The 19,810-nt window shown below is 41.1% G+C and overlaps 1 protein-coding gene across 6 annotated transcripts in view; it reads right to left on the reverse strand.

The window, feature by feature from the left end:
- HERC2 (HECT and RLD domain containing E3 ubiquitin protein ligase 2) overlaps positions 1–18,242 on the reverse strand; it is a 121,839-nt gene extending 103,597 nt beyond the window's left edge. For all 6 annotated transcript variants that reach the window (XM_075265220.1, XM_075265218.1, XM_075265217.1 and 3 more), the window contains exons 1-4: positions 18,120–18,242; positions 13,305–13,381; positions 7,814–7,928; positions 5,293–5,430 (exon numbers count right to left, since the gene is read on the reverse strand). In XM_075265220.1, the coding sequence (XP_075121321.1) occupies positions 5,293–5,430; positions 7,814–7,928; positions 13,305–13,376 (325 nt within the window). In that variant the 5' untranslated portion in view covers positions 13,377–13,381; positions 18,120–18,242. The remainder of the gene's footprint in view (positions 1–5,292; positions 5,431–7,813; positions 7,929–13,304; positions 13,382–18,119) is intronic.
- Between the last annotated feature and the right edge of the window lie 1,568 nt (positions 18,243–19,810).

The following is a 19,810-nucleotide window of genomic DNA, read 5'->3' on the forward strand; positions in this document are numbered from 1 at the left end:
CTGCTTCCCAATGCATAGGGACGCTAGGCCGTAGTTATATTTGATTCTACATGGCACGTTATTATAGATAAATTTTCCCTCTGTTTTTTTGCACTTAAATCTATTCCCTACCGGGAATAGCTCTCCCAGGATTTATTGATTGTTTTTCTATTCCTGTATCTGTTGTGTTCTTTGTCTGGTCTTCCTCCTTCCCTCTTTGTTTTTTTCCTGTGTCTACCTCATCTTGCCTCTGCCTACTCTGCCTCCATGTTCATGGTTACCTCGATCTTCATCTTTTGAGTATCAGGGCCCTACGGCTCTTTGGTCGTCTGGTGGTAAGCTTTATGTTGTCTTCTTAGATTGTGTCTATTATTGTCAAAGGTCTTAATTATAATGCAAAGCCCAAAATGGCTGTAGCAGAACTATGCACTCTTAAAGCGGATACTGCGTTTCTGCAAGAGACCCATTTTGACGATTCTTGCTCCTTTAATTATGCTCTGAGTTTCTACCCCACAGTGTATTCTGCCACCCAATCTAAAACCATGCAGGGACGGCCATTCTCATCTCCCCATCATTCACCCTTGAGGTTGTATCTCCTAGACGCCACACAAGATATGTTATTCTTCACAGTAAACTTAAAGGCCAGCCTATTACCCTCTGACTTCCTCACTAGGGTTCTTAAAGACGCAGCCCTCCCCACTGCAGGTATTTTTATTGGAGGTGACTTAAATATGTCATTTTTCAGATTCCATGGACCATCAGTCTGACTGGCACCTCATGTCACCTTGTCCACTGTAGGCTTTCCACTCATTTCAGTTATATCATTAGGCAACACTATGTATGACTTGTGGAGGATCACCTGACAGAGTTACCGTACACTTTTTACTCCCCCACACCAGTCCCACTAGGACGACAACTGACCTTATCGATGTGATTTCGAACTTGGATGCAGAAAAGGTGTTTGATCACCTGGTGTGGCCATTCTTGTTTACAGTTTTAGACACATATTGTCTACATAGCCCCTTCTTAGTAGCAATTAAAGGCCTCTACTCTTCTACTTCCACAACAATGAAACTCCCTTCAGCTTATTCACCCCCCCCCCCCCCCCATCTCACTAACAGTATGTGACAGGGAATCTCTTCGACCAAGCCGTTCTCCCAGCTTCACCAAGAAAATTTCCCTCCACTCTTTAGACACATACAGGTCCTTCTCACTAAAGTGCTTGGAAAACCCTTTGTCCCTCTTCGGCTGCATAGTCACGGTAAAGATGACTATCTTGCCGAAATTACTCTAGTTGAAAATCTCCTAATACAGATTCCTCTTCGAGACCTTTGTGCCCTGATTCTGTGGGTTGTCTGGGCCGGAGGAAGACACAGGCAGCTACTGATGACCCCCTCCCTCCCCCCAGTACCAGGGGTGCCTTTTCCATTACTAACATTTTATATTATTTTCTAATATAAAACCTAGTTGCATAGTGTTCCGGCTCAGTCTACCCTCCAGGCTCACACAAAATGGATGGAGATAGAGAAGTTGTGGCTTGCTCCCCACCATCCTAACTCCTTGTTCTGGTTTGATCTTTATTCTTCCCCTATGAATGACTTGTTGGGCCCTAAGGTGCTCACAAGGGATGCTTGGCGCAGTTGTGCACCATACTTTTCTCTCTTCACAGTCTAGTGAGTTCTAGTATTCTCTACAGCGACAGTGCAGCCTCCCTCAGGACCTGACGTGGCTGCGCAGCACCACTCAGCGAGAGACACCATGTCCATCGGTTCGGCCAGGGCAGTAAGTACACCGGGACACTGTAGGGTGCGGGTAAGGTGAGCGAGGGCAAAGCATTTGTGCCCCTGGCTAGCGCGCAGGAGGATGGTGCGCAGGACCCACTTTGGTGGGTTCAAGAAGGGGCCTGGCCACACGCGGCAGGGGGAGCACGGGAGAAGAGTTGCCTCTCCGCGGCTGAGCGCCACCACCAACCTGTGGACGAAGTCGCGGGCAGATGTTAGTATCCTCTAAAATCAATGGAATTAAGGAGCCACTTTCATGTTTACACATGGCTGTATCTACCTTAGTACTGGTATGGTGCCTAGAAGTTCATTCCCATTAAAGGGGTTCCATCATTGGGAAAAGTCATTTTTAACTAATCACATCCTTGCAAAGCATTTAGAAAGTCTATTTCACACCTACCTTTAGTATGTAAGTTACCTCAGTGGTTTTTGAATAAGTCCACTTTTATTCATATGCTAATGAGCTTCCAGCCAGCACAGGAAGTTCCCAGCAGCACTCGTCTCTGCTATTATCTCCTATGTGTGTGTGCGCAAACAGAAAGCTGAGTCATCAGAAGCAGCCTGTGCTGTATACACCCATAGGAAACAATAGCAAAGCAGGTGCACGATGCATCATGCACCCAGTCCAATTAGCATATGAATAAAAACGGACTTGTTCAAAAACTGCTGAGGCAATTTAAATACTACAGCACAATTAATTGGAATAGATGGAACTTGGATGACAATGTTCAACATAGGTTAGTAGTGGATCCAAAAATATATTGTACATAAAAATTTATGTCTAAATGATATTCATTACCTTAACAAGAAACATCAACGTACACCTAACAAATATAGTTTGTTTGGATATTTGTGTAAAAACTGAAGGATGAAACTCCCTATCAGTTGACATACAAGAGATTATTAATAGCCAGTATGAAGGCCACATGTACTAGAAACACTTGAGCCATACCCCCCATATGACCAGTTAAGGAGGAAGTTCTTGGAAATATTAACAACAGGGTTCTCTTCTACATGAAGATCAGCTTTCCAATTTTCCTCTAAGTGTGAATTCCTGTTTAGCTATGCATGTACTAACTGTAGTACACTGTGCGAGGAGGACACTTTGGAAAATAGCAAAGAAGCTAAATTTATTACTGGGTTACCACACAGCTCACTTTGGTGAACCCATGAAAAAATAACTATAAAATCACAGATATTCCATCAGAATTTCACTGTAGGGGGTACCATTCACAATTTCTATCCCTTTTAACTCAGCAATAAATTGGGACTACTTCATTCCAGGCATCATGAATGTTCTTAGCAGTCTAACCACCACCATAGTAGTGATGGTATATCCTAGCTATTTTTTGCATTGCCATTGATGCAGAATACAGACCGTAGGTCAACAGCATCTACTGAGTAAAACATTAATTTGTGGGGAAACAAGTCCCCAGATAGGTATTTGCAGACACATGCAAGAAGGAGTTACTTTAGGTCTTTACAAGAGACTTAAAAACATAGATGAAGATTAGTATTAACTCTTGTTCTGCTTCTACTTCTGGTGGCTTGCATACTTACATATGCTTAAATTTCAAATGATGAATACAATCATCTCAATGTGAAAAGAATTACCAATAACTACTTTCAAAAATCTTTTTGAGAACTAAAAATTTTCAACCCCAAGATCAGCAAATAGTTGCATATAACTGCCAGGAGCATCTAGTAGTGAGCACTATTTTGACTTCGTTAAGAGCTCTTTAACATCTAATAAGAGCTACAAGTGCGTGCTTCCTTTATTATAAGGAGATGAATAGCACCTACTCACTATATTTTTGCTCCTTTTATGATCCACACCAGATTATGGCTTCTAAATCATCAGAAAACCTGAATATGCAAACCCACCCCTTCCAAACATCTACCCAAAGCATTTAATTCATCTTCTAATAGATTTATTTCCTATCCCCTGAAGTAACAGGTAAACTGTTAGGTACCCCAGTCTGGACACTGTATACGTAGCAACAGTGTACGGACTGTGTATGTGACCAAAGAGGCGGAAGCGCAGTACAGTAATTAACAGTAGTATCTTGCATGCATTGACAATAGGATACTCCATCACTATTGTTGGTGGTACCAACACCTTCTACACAGTGCTAAATCAAATAGGTGTGAAAGTACACACAGCAATATATATTATAGAAGACCTTTCACCACTTCCACCAACTCAGGTTCTTAGCATCTGCTAATAGGTGCCGCTCCACTAATTCCAGCCCAGCTGGAAATTTCTCTCTAGTCTCCACTGTTCCTGAACCATCAGTGTTGTTAGTTTTGGTGCCTGAAATGCTAGTTAAGCTTTGTAATGTCAGAACGGCTGTGTCAGGCTGGGGGTGTGATTCAGAGCTCCAATCAGAGGCAGCCAGTGCCAGAGCTCAGAATCACATCCTTTGTCTGCTCCTGCCTGACACCAAGTGTTGGACTGAAGAGCCTAGGGCACTCAATAGCTTCCTACTTACATCATACCACAGCCTACACCACTTTTCCTTTACTGAAATATTTCATATGTGCTGACTATCCGGCATTACTGAGCATTACTGAGCAATTTCCCAGTATCCTCATTCCCTCCAGTACTGTGCATGTCCCAATAGCTCCATGGCTGGTTCATGCACAGTAGTGTACGGTAAATTACACTGCCATAGAGCACCCCACGCATGTGCAAGATTTTACTGAGGGAAATGTGATGCTGGCATAGCACACGGGGCTGCCAGCAGGAATTTTGAGCCCTCCACCACAGTATAATGCTCCACATATTATAAAACCCGCCATAGTGCACTCTACAGTATAAAATGCTCAAATAAGCCCCCAGTTGCTCACATGGTATATAATGCTCCCCAGCAACCCCACAAGTATATGCTCCCCACAGTGCCCCTCCTCCCCCCTATACTGCTACACAGTGGCCTCACAAAATAGAATATGCTCCCGCACCTTGAACCCCAACCCCCTTTACCACCAAATTAGTTTCCACAAATATTTCTGAGATTCGACCCTCCAGTTTATTTCATTGTTATTATTATAATCTGGTCTCTCTTTAATCTAGATAAGACACTTTGAAAAATTTAAGTTTGCCGTGTCTAAAAGTTAGCATTAATTTATCTGCCCAAGTAAGTTAGAAAGATTTATTATGTACCTTGAAAGGAATATGGGTTACACATTTACATGATGCATCTCCCTGCTCTCACCCTCTATGTTTGATGCTCAAAGGGGGGGGGGGGGTCAGTTTGCAAACAAAACATCACAGCATCATGTGACCTCAGATGTGATTTCATTAGAGGGTAGAATGAACAAGGGAGGGGTACACAGAGGCTGAGAGCAGGCAGATGCATCATGGGAAATGTAGTTTGTTCACAAATGCATTATATGTAAATAACAATGATACAAGGGCTCTGAAGTAAAATAAAACCAATAAAAGGGTGCACAAGGGAACAGTGAGTATTTGGCACAACTGTAGATGTATTTGGAAATGATTTTTGGAAGCCCCTTTAGGGTCAGTTCTTACCTGGTTGTCTTCCCCAGACCCAGCTGTCCATAATTGTTTTGGCCTTGTAGTTTGGTATTGGCATTTCATCTTCATCTTTTTTTTCCCTATCATTCTGATCCTCCTTTTTTGAACTTGCTTGAGCTTCATTAACTTCATCTAGAAATTAAGATTTTTACATCAATTATAGTTTAATTTTCTTTTTAGTTTTTCGTTACAAAAGGACACCCCAGTTAGTTCAACCTGCCAAGAAAATGTGAAACTTGTGTCCGAATATATACTTAATGTGTACACGGCTCAAATGAACCTAAAGTGAGTTAAAACAGCACACTATAACACAGAGAATCTGAAATGCACTATGTAAACAGAGAACAAATGAATAAGGTCACCTAAATGTGGAAATAATTCTACATATAAGTCAAAGAACTTAAGGGTTTGAACCAATTTTGGGCAAAGTCAGAAAACAATTCTAACTTCAAAATAAAGTGATTCTTTTTATTATATTATCCAATTTTTAAAGTTGTATAATTAGATCTATAGCTTTTTGCTTACTTACTTTCACTGGCTTTTTAACATATTACAGGAGTTTTACTGCTTCTGACTGACCGTGGCTATAAGCCATTTATAAAGGAGCCTGAGTTGGGATGAGCAAAAATAGAGGAAGTTGGAAATTTGGCCAACCAACTACACAACCTTGGCTATAATATGCATTTGATGTTGGAGAAGTGGTATTAAGAACTGGTAACATATACACAAGATTACACAAGATTACAATTAGCCAGAATAGAACAAATGTAGGCCAGACCATTAGTCTTGCGTACTACTGTTTATGTAAAAAGCAGTAGAGCCAAAGAGATGGCAACATTAAAGAGGCTCCAGCGGGCTTTGGTAAGGTTTATAGTATTGCCCTGGTGATGAGGGTGAAGAGGGAGGAGGGCTACTGGGCATTGATAAAAAGCTGTAACAGGCAAAGAAATTGCCCAGCATTGGATCCAGACATTCCCTCCATCCATGCCTGAATATGTAGCATGAAAATGAAAAATGTAATTGGGTCTGAAAACAGTGTATATTATAAAAGAAAGGCAGAAGTTACATTCTAAAAATGATAGGGTCCATGGGTAGATACCCCAGGACTACCATCAGTACATTTGAAAAATCCTATTCAATAGCATAGGCTAGGGATATCTCATGAGTGAATGTCATTTAACTAATACACGATACTCGAGGGTGTGGGCTTTCAGCGGGTGACCCTGCTTTCTCAGCCCTCCTTCCCTTTCCCAATGACTACTGCTGTCATATACATGCAATACTGTTCGTTAGTAAAACGGCTTATTTGAAGTAAAATTTTTGTCCACGTGCGTCTCTGGATGGGTGCGGAGATATGGGGTTTAGGAGGATGTATGGCGCTGAGGTTGCTTTGTTATGTAAAAAAACATTTAATAAACAATAACCCAATTTAATTAAAAATAAAAAATAAAAAACCACAAAGGTCACATTATTTTCACAAGTGCCTCAACACCTTTCATTAGCTGATTGGCAAAGGTACCAAGAATTGGACCCACAACAATCTGATACTGGGCGGCTACCCTAAGGATTGGCCATCAATTTTAAAACAGCTGGACAAGCCCTTTAAACAACATTTGGTTATTCTAGATAATTCCATAGACTTAAAAGTATGTCACAAAGTGCAACCTTTGCTTCATGTGTACAACCAAGGGAGCGCAGCCTGAATAAAGCATACTGACGAGCATTCTTTAAGTAACTATGACAAAGAGTGACAATATCTTTATGTACCAACAGAGAACTGGCTAAAACATTGAAATGCTGATTTAGCATTTAGAAGCCAGGGGACACAGAATGTTCTCACCTAACAAAAAGGTCCCAATACTGCTTCTACTACCCTATCGAGTACAATTTTGTGGGCAAACCAACAATACTCCAACTATATTGGGTGCTAATGTTGTCCCAGAGTAATTCCAATTGATTAAAAGCATTTACACTGACTATTTTAAGACAGGCTCAATTGCAGCATGTGAAGGAGAGTTTGAAGGTCAGATGGTAAGTATAGAAACCAAAGTAATAGAAGAGATGAGAAAAAAATGCAAGGGAGGGGAAATTTTTTTTTAGAATGAAGTAGTATCGGGAGTCAAAAGAAGCATCACAGAAACAGCATGAATTGTTTACCTCTCAAGTAAAGCCAGGGAAGGATGTTGGGATACTAAGGGGCACTGCACCACTTCCCAGGCAAAATTTTGATTTTCCAAGTGAAGATCTGTCATACAGCTTCAGGACAATTGGAGTAAATTCATCATGCCCTGTATGCCAGTAATGTGGTATATAGAGATGATATTGAGGCACATTTTGGTGCAAGGATCTTTCTTGCACCAAAAGTCCTGACCGCATCTCATCCATTACACTGTGTGAATTTGGGCGGGAAAAAAGGCAGGCCAATGCAGATTTATTATAACTTATGCTAATGAGTATATATATTATTAGTACAGGGTACATGCATACATTAAAAAAAAAAAAAAAAAATTCTAACCTTTTCTGGATGGAAGATCTCCAGTTTGGCTGCATTCAGTTCCCATGTAAACAATTTCCCCATCTTTCACCATTTCGTTCCACAGACTGCAGAACCCATCCCGAGTGAAGGCAAGCTGTAAAGTGGGAAAAGAAAATAAAGGTTTCTGTATTACACTTAAAGTTTTTTTTGTGATTTTGATAATCATAGCCTCTAAACCCTTTAAGGCTAAAGCCCTGCATTGCAGAAATGCAGCTTTAATTGTAAATTTTGCTGTCGTTTTTAGAGCACAAGCCAAGAATGGCTACAAAAGGAATGGGAAATATATAGGAAGTTATTATACTTCCTCCTCAATCCATTCCTGGTTTTGGCTCAAAAAACCTCAACAAAATCTGCAACAAAAACAGCTGCGTGGGGCCTCAGCCTAACGGGGTTTTCTGTCCACAAATCAAATCTATATATTGATGATCTATCTAAAGGTCATGAGTATGTAATGTGTCCAACACCTGGACTCCACACAGAAGCCATTTGGTGCCAAAGGCTGCTAGTGGACAGGGGGCACGTGCAACACTACTCCTATTCAAGTAATAGGAGCGGTGTGCCAGTTCACCAGAACCAGCGCTATGCAGTGGATGGGGCAGATACTTCACTCCTATTACTTGTATATTAGCAGAAATGCCTGTCCTATAGCAGCTTCCAGCACCTGGAGACTGCTAGAACAGAAAACTTGGCTGCGACAGATCACATTCTGATGAACTATCCTGTGTATAGAACAAATTCTATTTGGCCACGAAAAAACCCCTTTAACTGGAAATAAAAATGCACTGTGATGAAATAGAAATTTTTTTATATACAACATTATACGGGATAATGCCATTTAACTAACATTTTGCTAAAAAGTTGCCAAGATATAAATTCTCTTATGTCAAGTCGGTTGTGACTGTAAAGGACAATGTACTAAACCACATGTTTTAACCTCAATGTTTGTTAATATACGGGTTACAAGTAAGGCCTGGTTCACATCAGCGTTTGGGGAGTCCGCTTGGGGACCCCCGAATGGAAACCTATATGCATTAAAAAGCGGTTACCCAATAAACCACACGGACCCCATAGACTACTTTTCTCTCCACATGTGTCACATGCCTCAAAGTAGAAACTGACTTGATTACATATAGCTTATATATAGGTGTACACACATATATTATAGAGTACAACAAGTTGGATGGTAATAAAAACAACAACAACAACGAAGATAAAACTAGAAGTGGATCCATAATACAGGAGCAGCTTTTAAGGATTTGCTTTATACCTCGACTTCCTTTAGGGAAAACAAATACCTGCATGGAGAAATCTACAATTTATGGGCAAGGCTTTTCTAGGAGTAGGTGCTAACACGGAATGAGTTGCACAACTGTAGAACACAAACAACCAGTGACGGAGTGAGCACAAGTTTATTTCCTGGCAAGGGTTTCTCATTGAGGCCGTGAAATTGAAGACCACCACAACACACTGGCCACATGTCAAAGAAGAGTATACATATACACAGTGTCTAATATTGTGTAAAAAGAGCAAGCTAAGCTATCAGACACTATTAAAGCAACCTGTCAGCTGACATGGTTGTTTACTACTACTGTAAATGTTGCCTGAGAACTCATATGTGATGATACAGAGGATCAGCTATGTCCAATGTTATACAGACTTAGTAAACTACTATAATAGGGTCTTTTTCTTAGGCCCGGTTCACATATGCATTTGGGGAGTCGGCTTGGGGACCCCCCAAATGGAAAACTATACGCATTAAAAAGCAGTTACCTAAGGAAACCCATGGACCCCATAGACTATAATGGGGTCCGTATGATTTCCACAAGAAACATGTAGAGAGAAAAGTGCTTCTTGCAGGAACTGAGTGAAAACCACACGGACCCCATTATAGTTTATGGGGTCCACAGGTTTTTCAGGTAACCGCTTTTTAATGTGTATGGGTTTCCGTTCAGGGGGTCCCCAAGCCGACTCCCCGAGCACAGCTGTGAACCATACCTTACCCTCATATAATAGCTACATTGTATTGATATGTAGATTTATAATGTGCTTTCTGCCCCAACAGCCACTGCTGGCAGTTATCTTGATTCAAATGTACCCAGGGAATATGCGGAATTCTACATATCCACCTGGAAGTGATACAAGCTGTGGAGCCCACTATTCTAGAGATTACAGAATTTGGGACAATGTTAATAGATGATCATTTGTTTTAACGGTTAGTATTATTACTGCCCAACCTGTAAAATAAAACAGTAGGTTGGTGCTTGACAGAACATAGGTTACTATAGTTAAATTCCTATAATAGGACATGGCCATGTTGATCCATAAGAAGTGTGTAATTATTAGATGTAGAAAGATAAAACCGCGTATACATGCTATGGCTCCATTTCTCTGAAGTCCATCACCGAGTAGGGACTAAAATTTTTTCGTCTGGCCACTATCACATGACCGTATCAGAAGTAGAGTCCCTGTAGATGCTGTGGCATTGAGGTTTAATCTAGAACCGGGACTAATTTTATCCCATGCTGGATCAGCAGTACTCCTAGCCCACTGGGGGCCATCTTGCACTGCATTATCACCTCCCAATCAGGGGCAAAGCAGTCGTACTACATTTACAATACAATCACTTAAACACTAGGGATTTCCAAGAAGGCTCTCAAGCATGTACAATGTACTTGTGTATGGCTGGGTTCACATCTGCGTCTGGTGTCCATCCGCTTGCAAACCGCTTTGGTACGAAAAGGATTAGTCAATGGGTGTTTGTAAAAAAAAAAAAAGGACAGTTTGTTATCCGTTTGTTTCTGGTTTTGATCAATCTGGTTTTGTTCAGTTTTTTTTCTTTCCCCTGCTTCATTCTGAACATGTGCAGAGAGGAAAAAAAACGGATTGCAAGATGGACACAAACTGATTGCTATCAGTTTGTAATCCGCTTTCCACAGACTTCAATGTTTAAAAAATAAAAAACAAAAAAACATGGATTGTTTTTTTACTGTTAATCTGACTTTTCTCTCCATTCAAAAGAGCAGATACCAGACGGAAATGCTCCAGACACACTCCAGCAGATGGTTTTTACAACCCATTGAAATCAATGGGTTTTAAAATAAACTTTTCTAAATCAACTTTTGAGGATTTTGAGACCGTTTTAAAAACTGATTTCGTGCAGAGAGCCAAACTCTTTCTTCACTTCTATACAGCTATTACTCTGTACTCTGTGCCTTCCATCAGTCCTATAGTAATGAATCGAGTGCTGGTCACACGTGTGCACTACTGCTCCACCCACACTGGATTTGTGGTTCTTGTTCAGTCTTCACTGCTTCCAGAGCAGATAGTCATGCACAGCATACGTGCGCGATTTTAATAGCACAGTATGTGACTAGCTGTGCTGAAGGTAGCAGTGAATAAATGTAGGAGGAGGGTTCCTGTGTAAAGAAGGGGGCGGTGAAAACCGAGAAAGGCTGATGACGCAGCAGTGCTCAGGGAACAGCGAGAAGGCTTCTGGTGCACCGTGCAGGATAACAAGCATATCAATAAAAGCGGGCTAATTAAAAAAAAAAAAAAAAAGTAAAAACAGTGGCACCGATCAATGCATAAAAGGGATGTCTAGAATAGCCTTTCTTAAAGGGGTATTCCCATCTACATAATTATTTTTAAATTTGTAGATAATTAAAAGTTAAACATTTTTGCAAACGTAAGTAATTAAAAATACTGCAGAGTTTTAAAGATTTTCTCTAACTTTCTTAGTGGTGACAGTCTGTTATCCTGATCGGTTGCCATGGATACGACCACTAATGCAGAAACTTTCTAAGGTCAGAAAATCAGCCATGAATTCTTTATTGTGGCCGGGATATCTTCTGATACATGTAGTGTCTCTGCCTGATAACCCCGGTACAATAAGAAAATCATGGCTGGGCTCCTGACAAGTCCCAGACCATAGAAAGTTTCTGCATTAGTGGTCGTAACCATTGGCATCCAATCAAGATAAAAGACTCACCACTAAGAAAGTTAGAGTTAGGGTGCATTCACACTGAGTAAACGCTAGCTTATTCTGAACGTAAAACACGTTCAGAATAAGCGACGTATAAAGCAGCTCCATTCATCTCTATGGGAGCCGGCATACGAGCGCTCCCCATAGAAATGAATGGGCTGCTTCTTTCACTCCGAGCAGTCCCATTGAAGTGAATGGGGAGTGCCGGCGTGTACGCTCCGGCATGAGCAGAGCTTGCCGTACACTCCGGCACTCCCCATTCACTTCAATGGGACTGCTCAGAGTGAAACAAGCAGCCCATTCATTTCTATGGGGAGCGCTCGTATGCCGGCTCCCATAGAGATGAATGGAGCTGCTTTAGACGCCGCTTATTCTGAACGTGTTTTATGTTCAGAATAAGCTAGCGTTTACTCAGTGTGAATGCCCCCAAAATCTTTAAAACTTTGCAGAATTTTTAATTACTTATATTTGCAAAAATGTTTAACTTTTAATTATCTACAAGTATAGATATGATTATGTACATGGGAATACCTCTTTAAGGCTATGCAAAGATAAAAATCACTATAGCCAATGATAGAATCCCTTTAACTGTGAAAGTCCTTGTGGATAGGTGATAAATGTTGTTTATGGGAAAACGCCTTTAACAAAAGTGCTGATGCGTACCTGTCGTATGATCCACATTCTGCATAAGAGATCAATTTACTGATAAAGAGGACCATTTGTAAATGTCAGAATGGTCATGTGCAGTCAAGGAGAAGATTTCCACTGGCTACTAACAGGATGTCTGCCAGGATGTTTCTTTAAGCAAACTACAGTCAAGCAACACTTTTTTCTAGCAGCAAAGGCCAGCAAAACCATATGCCTTAACCTTCTCACGCAAATATACATTTGGAGGAGAGTATAGCAAGTACCATAGTTTATATGAAAGTAAATGAATATCCCATGGCAACAGGTTAGTTTAACCCTTGCATTTCAAAGTTTCATAACCTATTACAGGACAGCAAGGCTTCCTTCACATTTTGTGGCTTTTTTGGCTTGGGGGGAAAAAACAAACAAAACACCATAAATGCATTTTATGCAGCTTTTACACTTTGTATACTTGTTAACAACATCTCTGGGTGTCTTTTGAAATACAAATCCAATTATTTGCAAGAAAAAGATAAAGGGCTACATTTAAAGAGGAGAATACAAATATGTCTAGCAAATGACACTGCTGATGTAGTTATATTACAGATTATTCAGGAGGTAAATAAGCCACTAACTGGAATAACTCCCTGCTACTATTCTGCTACAGAAATAAAACACACAAAACAGCAATAGATCTTTGGATGAAATATACAATATGCTTCCCAGCTGCTGGCCCACTATATTAAACATATTGATTTACTTACCAGGAATTAATCATGATAATAGTAATGCAAGGAATTTATTCACATGTATCACAATACTAGAAATAGACTATATTATACAATAAACCAGACAGTTTACCTGTAAATCTGTCTTCAGCCATTTTGAATCGAATCTTGATTGGGCGACTAGGGTGAACTTTTCTGAAGACATCTTGCCTAAAATTCCAAAGAGAAAGAACCTGTTGAGGACAGTTCAGTTTCAGTTTTTCTATTTTGTTTATTTCCCTTTCCACACCCTTGAATGGCATCAGTAAATTTAGTGTACAACCTTAAAGGGATTCTACCATTAAAATAATTTTTTTTTTTTCTCGTTGACACGTAGGAATAGCCTTAGGAAAGGTTATTCTTCTCCTACCTTTAAATGTCTTCTCCACATCGCCGTTTGGTATAAATCCCGGTTTTTGTCAGTATGCAAATGAGTTCTCTTGCAGCACTGAGGGCGGGCCCCAGGGCTCAAACAGAACTGGGGGCGTCCCCAATGCTGCGAGAGAACTCTCCAGCGACGCCTCCATCTTCATCAGGAATGTCCTCTTCATGTATCTTCTTCCAGCGTAGGTGGTGAAACTTCTAGGCCTCGGGTCGAGCCAACTGCGCATGTCCACAGGCCACAAGAACATGGCCCCTTACTTACTGTGTAAGCGGCCATGCGCAGTCAGCTCTGCCAGAGGCCTAGAAGTCTGCCGGAAGAAGACGCGTGAAGAGTACGTTCCTGAAGAAGATAGAGGTGTCGCTGGAGAGTTCTCTCGCAGCATTGGGGACGCCCCCAGTGCTGCGAGACAACTCATTTGCATACCGATGAAAACCGGGATTTATACCGAACGGCGGCGCGGCGAAGACATCTAAAGGTAGGAGAAGAAGAGCCTTTCTTAAGGCTATTCCCACGTGTCAACGAGAAAAAAAAAATCTTAATGGTAGAATCCCTTTAAAACCGGGACCCCATATAGAATAAATGACATGGCAAAAACCACATCGTTTTACAGTCCCTGCAAAGTGGACTGTGTTATGGAAGCGAATCTCATCCACACATTGCAGAAAAATATGTGTAGCCGTCACATTTTTTTTCGAAAGTTGCAGTTTGTAAATTATACCTACGGAAATGCTGGCAGTTTCCCTATAGGTATAACTGAAGCAGAAAGTAAGCTGAGAAAAACTGCGGTAAAAACTGTGAAAAACTGCTTTCAGCTCTTTTCTCTCTGCATTTTCATGCAGAGGGGGATGGAATCCCTGTACGCAACACCAACGCTGGTGTGAACCCAGTCTTACAGACTGAATTTTTGGGCAGAATACTAGCCTCAGTAAACAGGGCAATGATTTACAGGCAATCTACCATTGTACATGATACACAAATGATGCAATCATCCAACGAATGTCTGTTTGCCAGCTGATTGTTTGTACTTTTACATGGGTCAAACACACAAATGTACCCCTCCGAACATGTACAGTGCATGTCAATAAGGGTTAATACACTGACATTCTCCTCTAAGCAAATGATACTAAAATAAGTTTGCTCATTCACCAAAGTGTGCAGATTACACATAGTAACTCTCAATTAGCAAATAGTGACTGAACCAAATAGAATTGTTCTAAGTAATTGGAAAAATTGGCCAACAAGACTAAGCATAGAAATACCTACAAAAGTTTTTATGAGATCACATTCTAATTCCATAGTAGGACTGGGCAATTATTCGAAAGGTAGCTGAGACAGTCTGTCAATTTGGTAAACCAGCGTGGTTTTGTGCACATCGGGTATTTCAATATCCCCAGACTTCTACCTGCAGTTTTGTTCAGACCAAAAACACCCAAACCAGAACTGCTATTATTATACTGTCAGTCTCTTCATATATATATTCAGTGTTCTCTGTCACAGCGTCACATGCTAGGTTACCTAGCTTTCCCAGAACTCTGAAAAGCAAATCAAGAAATCTTTGGGATCAAGCAAGGAGGATTTATTTAAGTATATTTATTGTTCAGCAGTCCCCATTATTGCATTAGCTAATATGTTACCCAACTTTCCCAGAATCATGAAAAGGAAATCCTGGGAAGTGGCATAATTATAATATATCATAATATAGTCTTCAGTATTCCAAATTAAAACTCCACAAGCTAGGTTATCCAGCTTTCCCAGAAGTGTGAAAGGCAATTCTGGATCAAGGAGGAAAAGTTATATTGTATACCTTATTCAGCTTGCCCGGATGCTGAAAAGGAGACCTGCCATACTGTTAGTACAGAACACAGCCACTGCCCATCATCATCCTACACCTACTGGGTCAGCTACCAGGGTCACCTCCCTGGGACCCCTCCATCGCTCTCAATCTGAGCCCTGAGACACCTGCAACTTTCCTGATGAAGGGCATACTGTGCCCAAAACATTTCTCACACTCGCCAGCTGTACCATAAGACTTGTTGATTTTTTTAAGCAATATATGCGGCTTTCCTTTTGTCATACATGGAATCAGAAACCTATTAAATTTAAGCAAGTTCAAAATATACTGACGTGCTCTCCATCTTTTCCATATATTGGAGTGGAGTGAGTTATCGTTTTCATAAATTATACATTGTGTTCAACTTTTTTTAAGCAAATAGGTTAGTGTAACAAATATACACCTTAACTAACAAAAGTAGGAAGTCTTAAAGGCTGGTAAAAAAAATAATAAAATCAGTATTTAGTAGTTGAAGCCAATTAAAAGCAGCAGAATCAACAAAAACCCAGTACAAACACATTAGATTGCACAGAAATAAGGAAGCAAATGCAAAATGTTTCTGGTTTCTGTTTCTCAGTATGTGCTAGCTATTAAGGCCCGTGCAGTCTGGTATAACAACACCAGGAAGACAATTATTAATCTAAAGTGCACTTATTATATAGTCTATATCTGCATCAGCAGTACTTCCAGTTCAGAGGGGAGTGTTCCTACAGCACTGAATCAAGATGGAATCCAGGAAAGGATCTTGAACACAATCCATACAGAACAGAAGAACCGTTATTCTATTATATAGCAGATATTGTATAGTATATTGAATAGTGATGCATGGCCATTATCTTTAAAAAGCGATTATTATATAGTGGGGCAACAAAGCCCAAATCTTTCAAATCCAATGACAACAAGTATATATATATTTTTTTAAAAGTTTGTCTTTTTACAGTGTGAAAAAGGAAGGTTTTGGCACAATACCGGCTCCTTCAGTGACAGATGGAAGATCCGTACAAACGTACAGTGAAGGCCCATTACATTTATATGAACTTGGGTCCCACAAGAGCAACACACGATTCAGAAAAGTGCAGGCAGCACAGCAGCAAAGTTGGAGAGAGCGGTGAGGGTAGTCCTCCTCTTTTCAGTACCTCTCTAGCAGGTACATAGGATGCTACAATACTATGTGTATCCTCGAGTCTAGCCTCTACCTCCACAGGCAAGTACTTGCAGGCTAAATACAACGTGGTTTAGTCTTTCGTGAGCACAAGTCCCAAGGTACACATCACTAGGCCTGGCCTTGCTCACCATGATACCCGGTCCCCAGTGTTTGCTTTGTGGGTCCATGTCAGACCAAAGATTGCATAAAGGCATTTGTGTATCTTCTATGATGTACAGCATTCACTGCACACCTCACCAGGCTGAAGCCCACCTGCCAAGGAGGATGCAGAAAGGAGCCCACTATACAGCAGTCGCTTCATCCATTTCTGCACAATGCCAGGAAGTGGCACATTGTGTTATGTCCCCACATACATGTATTTTTATCAGAGAGAGAGAGATGGCTGAGCACACATACCCTCACATGACTGATAAACGAAGTGTTATAGCCTAAATGTCTTGGAAGACCACAGACTATAGAGTACCAGATATATTGTACGGTACATACAAGCCAAAAAACGCTGCAGCCTTCTGCAACACAGGCATGTGATAATAAAGGTTTCCCTGCTATAATACTTTTACCACCAAAGGCAATAAGAATACTTTATACAGATATGCACTTAGGGACCAGACATGTTTGGCAGTGAACCTATGAACCTCAGTCTGTGGATACCTTTAGGGCTATGTGACTGTCCCAAATTACAGCAAAAACAGACTAGAGCATGCCATTGCCAGTGTTCCGGAGATCAGTTTATCCACTAATGTACAGAAGCACAGAAGAGGGGTCTACTTTTATAGGAAAATTGGAACAGATCAGGGGATAACAAGGACATACTTCATCCTGAGTAATCATTGGATGCGATGAATAAATAAAAGTCTAAGCGCGAATTCACACATGGCAGATTTGCTGAAGAAATATTTGTGACAAAGTCAGTTCCATCTAAATTGGACATTTGCAATATTTCGGTTGCATGAGAAGACACCTGAAGCCTTAGTGACAGAACTGACCATAAAATGATGTGTACCCAGCATCTGATATCTAGAATTCTAATACACCAGACACATGATAAGGGGCACTGTGATGGAAAACACTGGAATATATGCTTCAGTAATGGTACAGACAGATAAAGAAGCATATGATACATTTCATGTCATATAACCCCATATCCCACACATGTTGCATATCACATAACCTACACTATACAAATCTAGAGCTCAGAAGTATTTTATGCATATTCTACACTGATTAGAAAACACCATAGATAATCCAGACTATTGGGTAACCCTGCATCAATCCAGCCCCTGAACTAGGATTATGCTACTGCATCTCTGTAGGCAGAGTGGTGCTGAAGTGGAGAGTTCCCCCACAGGGCTGGGATTCTAGAGGCTGCCATTCTGCTGTCTAGTGGAGGCTGCAGATCACATCTCAGTGTATACTGTGCCTCAGGGAGGAATGATAAGAATAAAGATGATGCTACACGATCAGCCATACCACAGTGGCTCAGCACAGCGCCTACACACACCTCCACGTACAATCAGGCCCCACTCACCTGCAGTGACTGCCCCAGTAACCTGCGAGGGGCAACTACCCCCAGCGGGTCACACACACAACCTGCCGCAGCAGGTTCTCAGCTCACCCGTCAGGATCAAGCGGCCTCTGTGGGCAACACAGGAAGAACAAGACGCAGCCAGAAGCCCATCAGCCAATCATACAGCAGAACACAGCGACAGCAACGAACCAGCGCCGACGATGGGCGGGACATCCTCCCAGAGCTGCAAAGGGGATGGGTATGGGTGGAGCATTGACGTCATGCAAGGAACCCTCACGTGACCTGTTGCCAGGCGTCTAGAAGCGTATACCGTGCGTATTGTACACAGACACACGCCGGCCTTGTTGATGGCAGGAGCGGCAATTACTACCCGAAAGGGATGCCTGTATACTAGTGTGCCTATATTACTAGTGCGCCTATATTACTAGTGCGCCTATATACTAGTGTGCCTATATACTAGTGCGCCTATATACTAGTGCACTTATATAATAGTGCGCCTATATACTAGTGCACTTATATACTAGTGCGCCTATATTACTAGTGCGCCTATATTACTAGTGCGCCTATATACTAGTGTGCCTATATACTAGTGCGCCTATATACTAGTGCACTTATATAATAGTGCGCCTATATACTAGTGCGCCTATATACTAGTGCACTTATATACTAGTGCGCCTATATTACTAGTGCGCCTATATTACTAGTGCGCCTATATTACTAGTGCGCCTATATACTAGTGTGCCTATATACTAGTGCGCTTATATACTAGTGCGCCTATATACTAGTGCACTTATATACTAGTGCGCCTATATTACTAGTGTGCCTATATTACTAGTGTGCCTATATTACTAGTGCGCCTATATTACTAGTGCGCCTATATACTAGTGCGCCTATATACTAGTGCGCCTATATACTAGTGCGCCTATATACTAGTGCGCCTATATACTAGTGCGCCTATATACTAGTGTGCTTATATACTAGTGCGCCTATAGACTAGTGCGCCTATATACTAGTGTGCCTATAGACTAGTGCGCCTATATACTAGTGTGCTTATATACTAGTGCGCCTATATTACTAGTGCGCCTACCGTATATACTAGTGTGCTTATATGCTAGTGCGCCTATATCACTAGTGCGCCTATATCACTAGTGCGCCTATATTACTAGTGCGCCTACCGTATATACTAGTGTGCTTATATGCTAGTGCGCCTATATACTAGTGTGCCTATATTACTAGTGTGCGTATATGCTAGTGCGCCTATATACTAGTGTGCCTATATGCTAGTGTGCCTATATTACTAATGCGCCTATATTACTAGTGCGCCTATATTACTAGTGCGCCTATATACTAGTGCGCTTATATACTAGTGCGCCTATATTACTAGTGCGCCTACCGTATATACTAGTGCGCTTATATACTAGTGTGCCTATATACTAGTGCACTTATATACTAGTGCGCCTATATTACTAGTGCGCCTATATTACTAGTGCACCTATATACTAGTGCGCCTATATTACTAGTGCACCTACCGTATATACTAGTGCGCTTATATACTAGTGTGCTTATATGCTAGTGCGCCTATATTACTAATGCGCCTATATTACTAGTGCGCTTATATACTAGTGTGTTTATATGCTAGTGCGCCTATATTACTAGTGCGCCTATATACTAGTGTGCCTATATTACTAGTG

Source organism: Leptodactylus fuscus, chromosome 2 (genome assembly GCF_031893055.1).
Source record: "Leptodactylus fuscus isolate aLepFus1 chromosome 2, aLepFus1.hap2, whole genome shotgun sequence".
NCBI lineage: Eukaryota > Metazoa > Chordata > Amphibia > Anura > Leptodactylidae > Leptodactylus > Leptodactylus fuscus.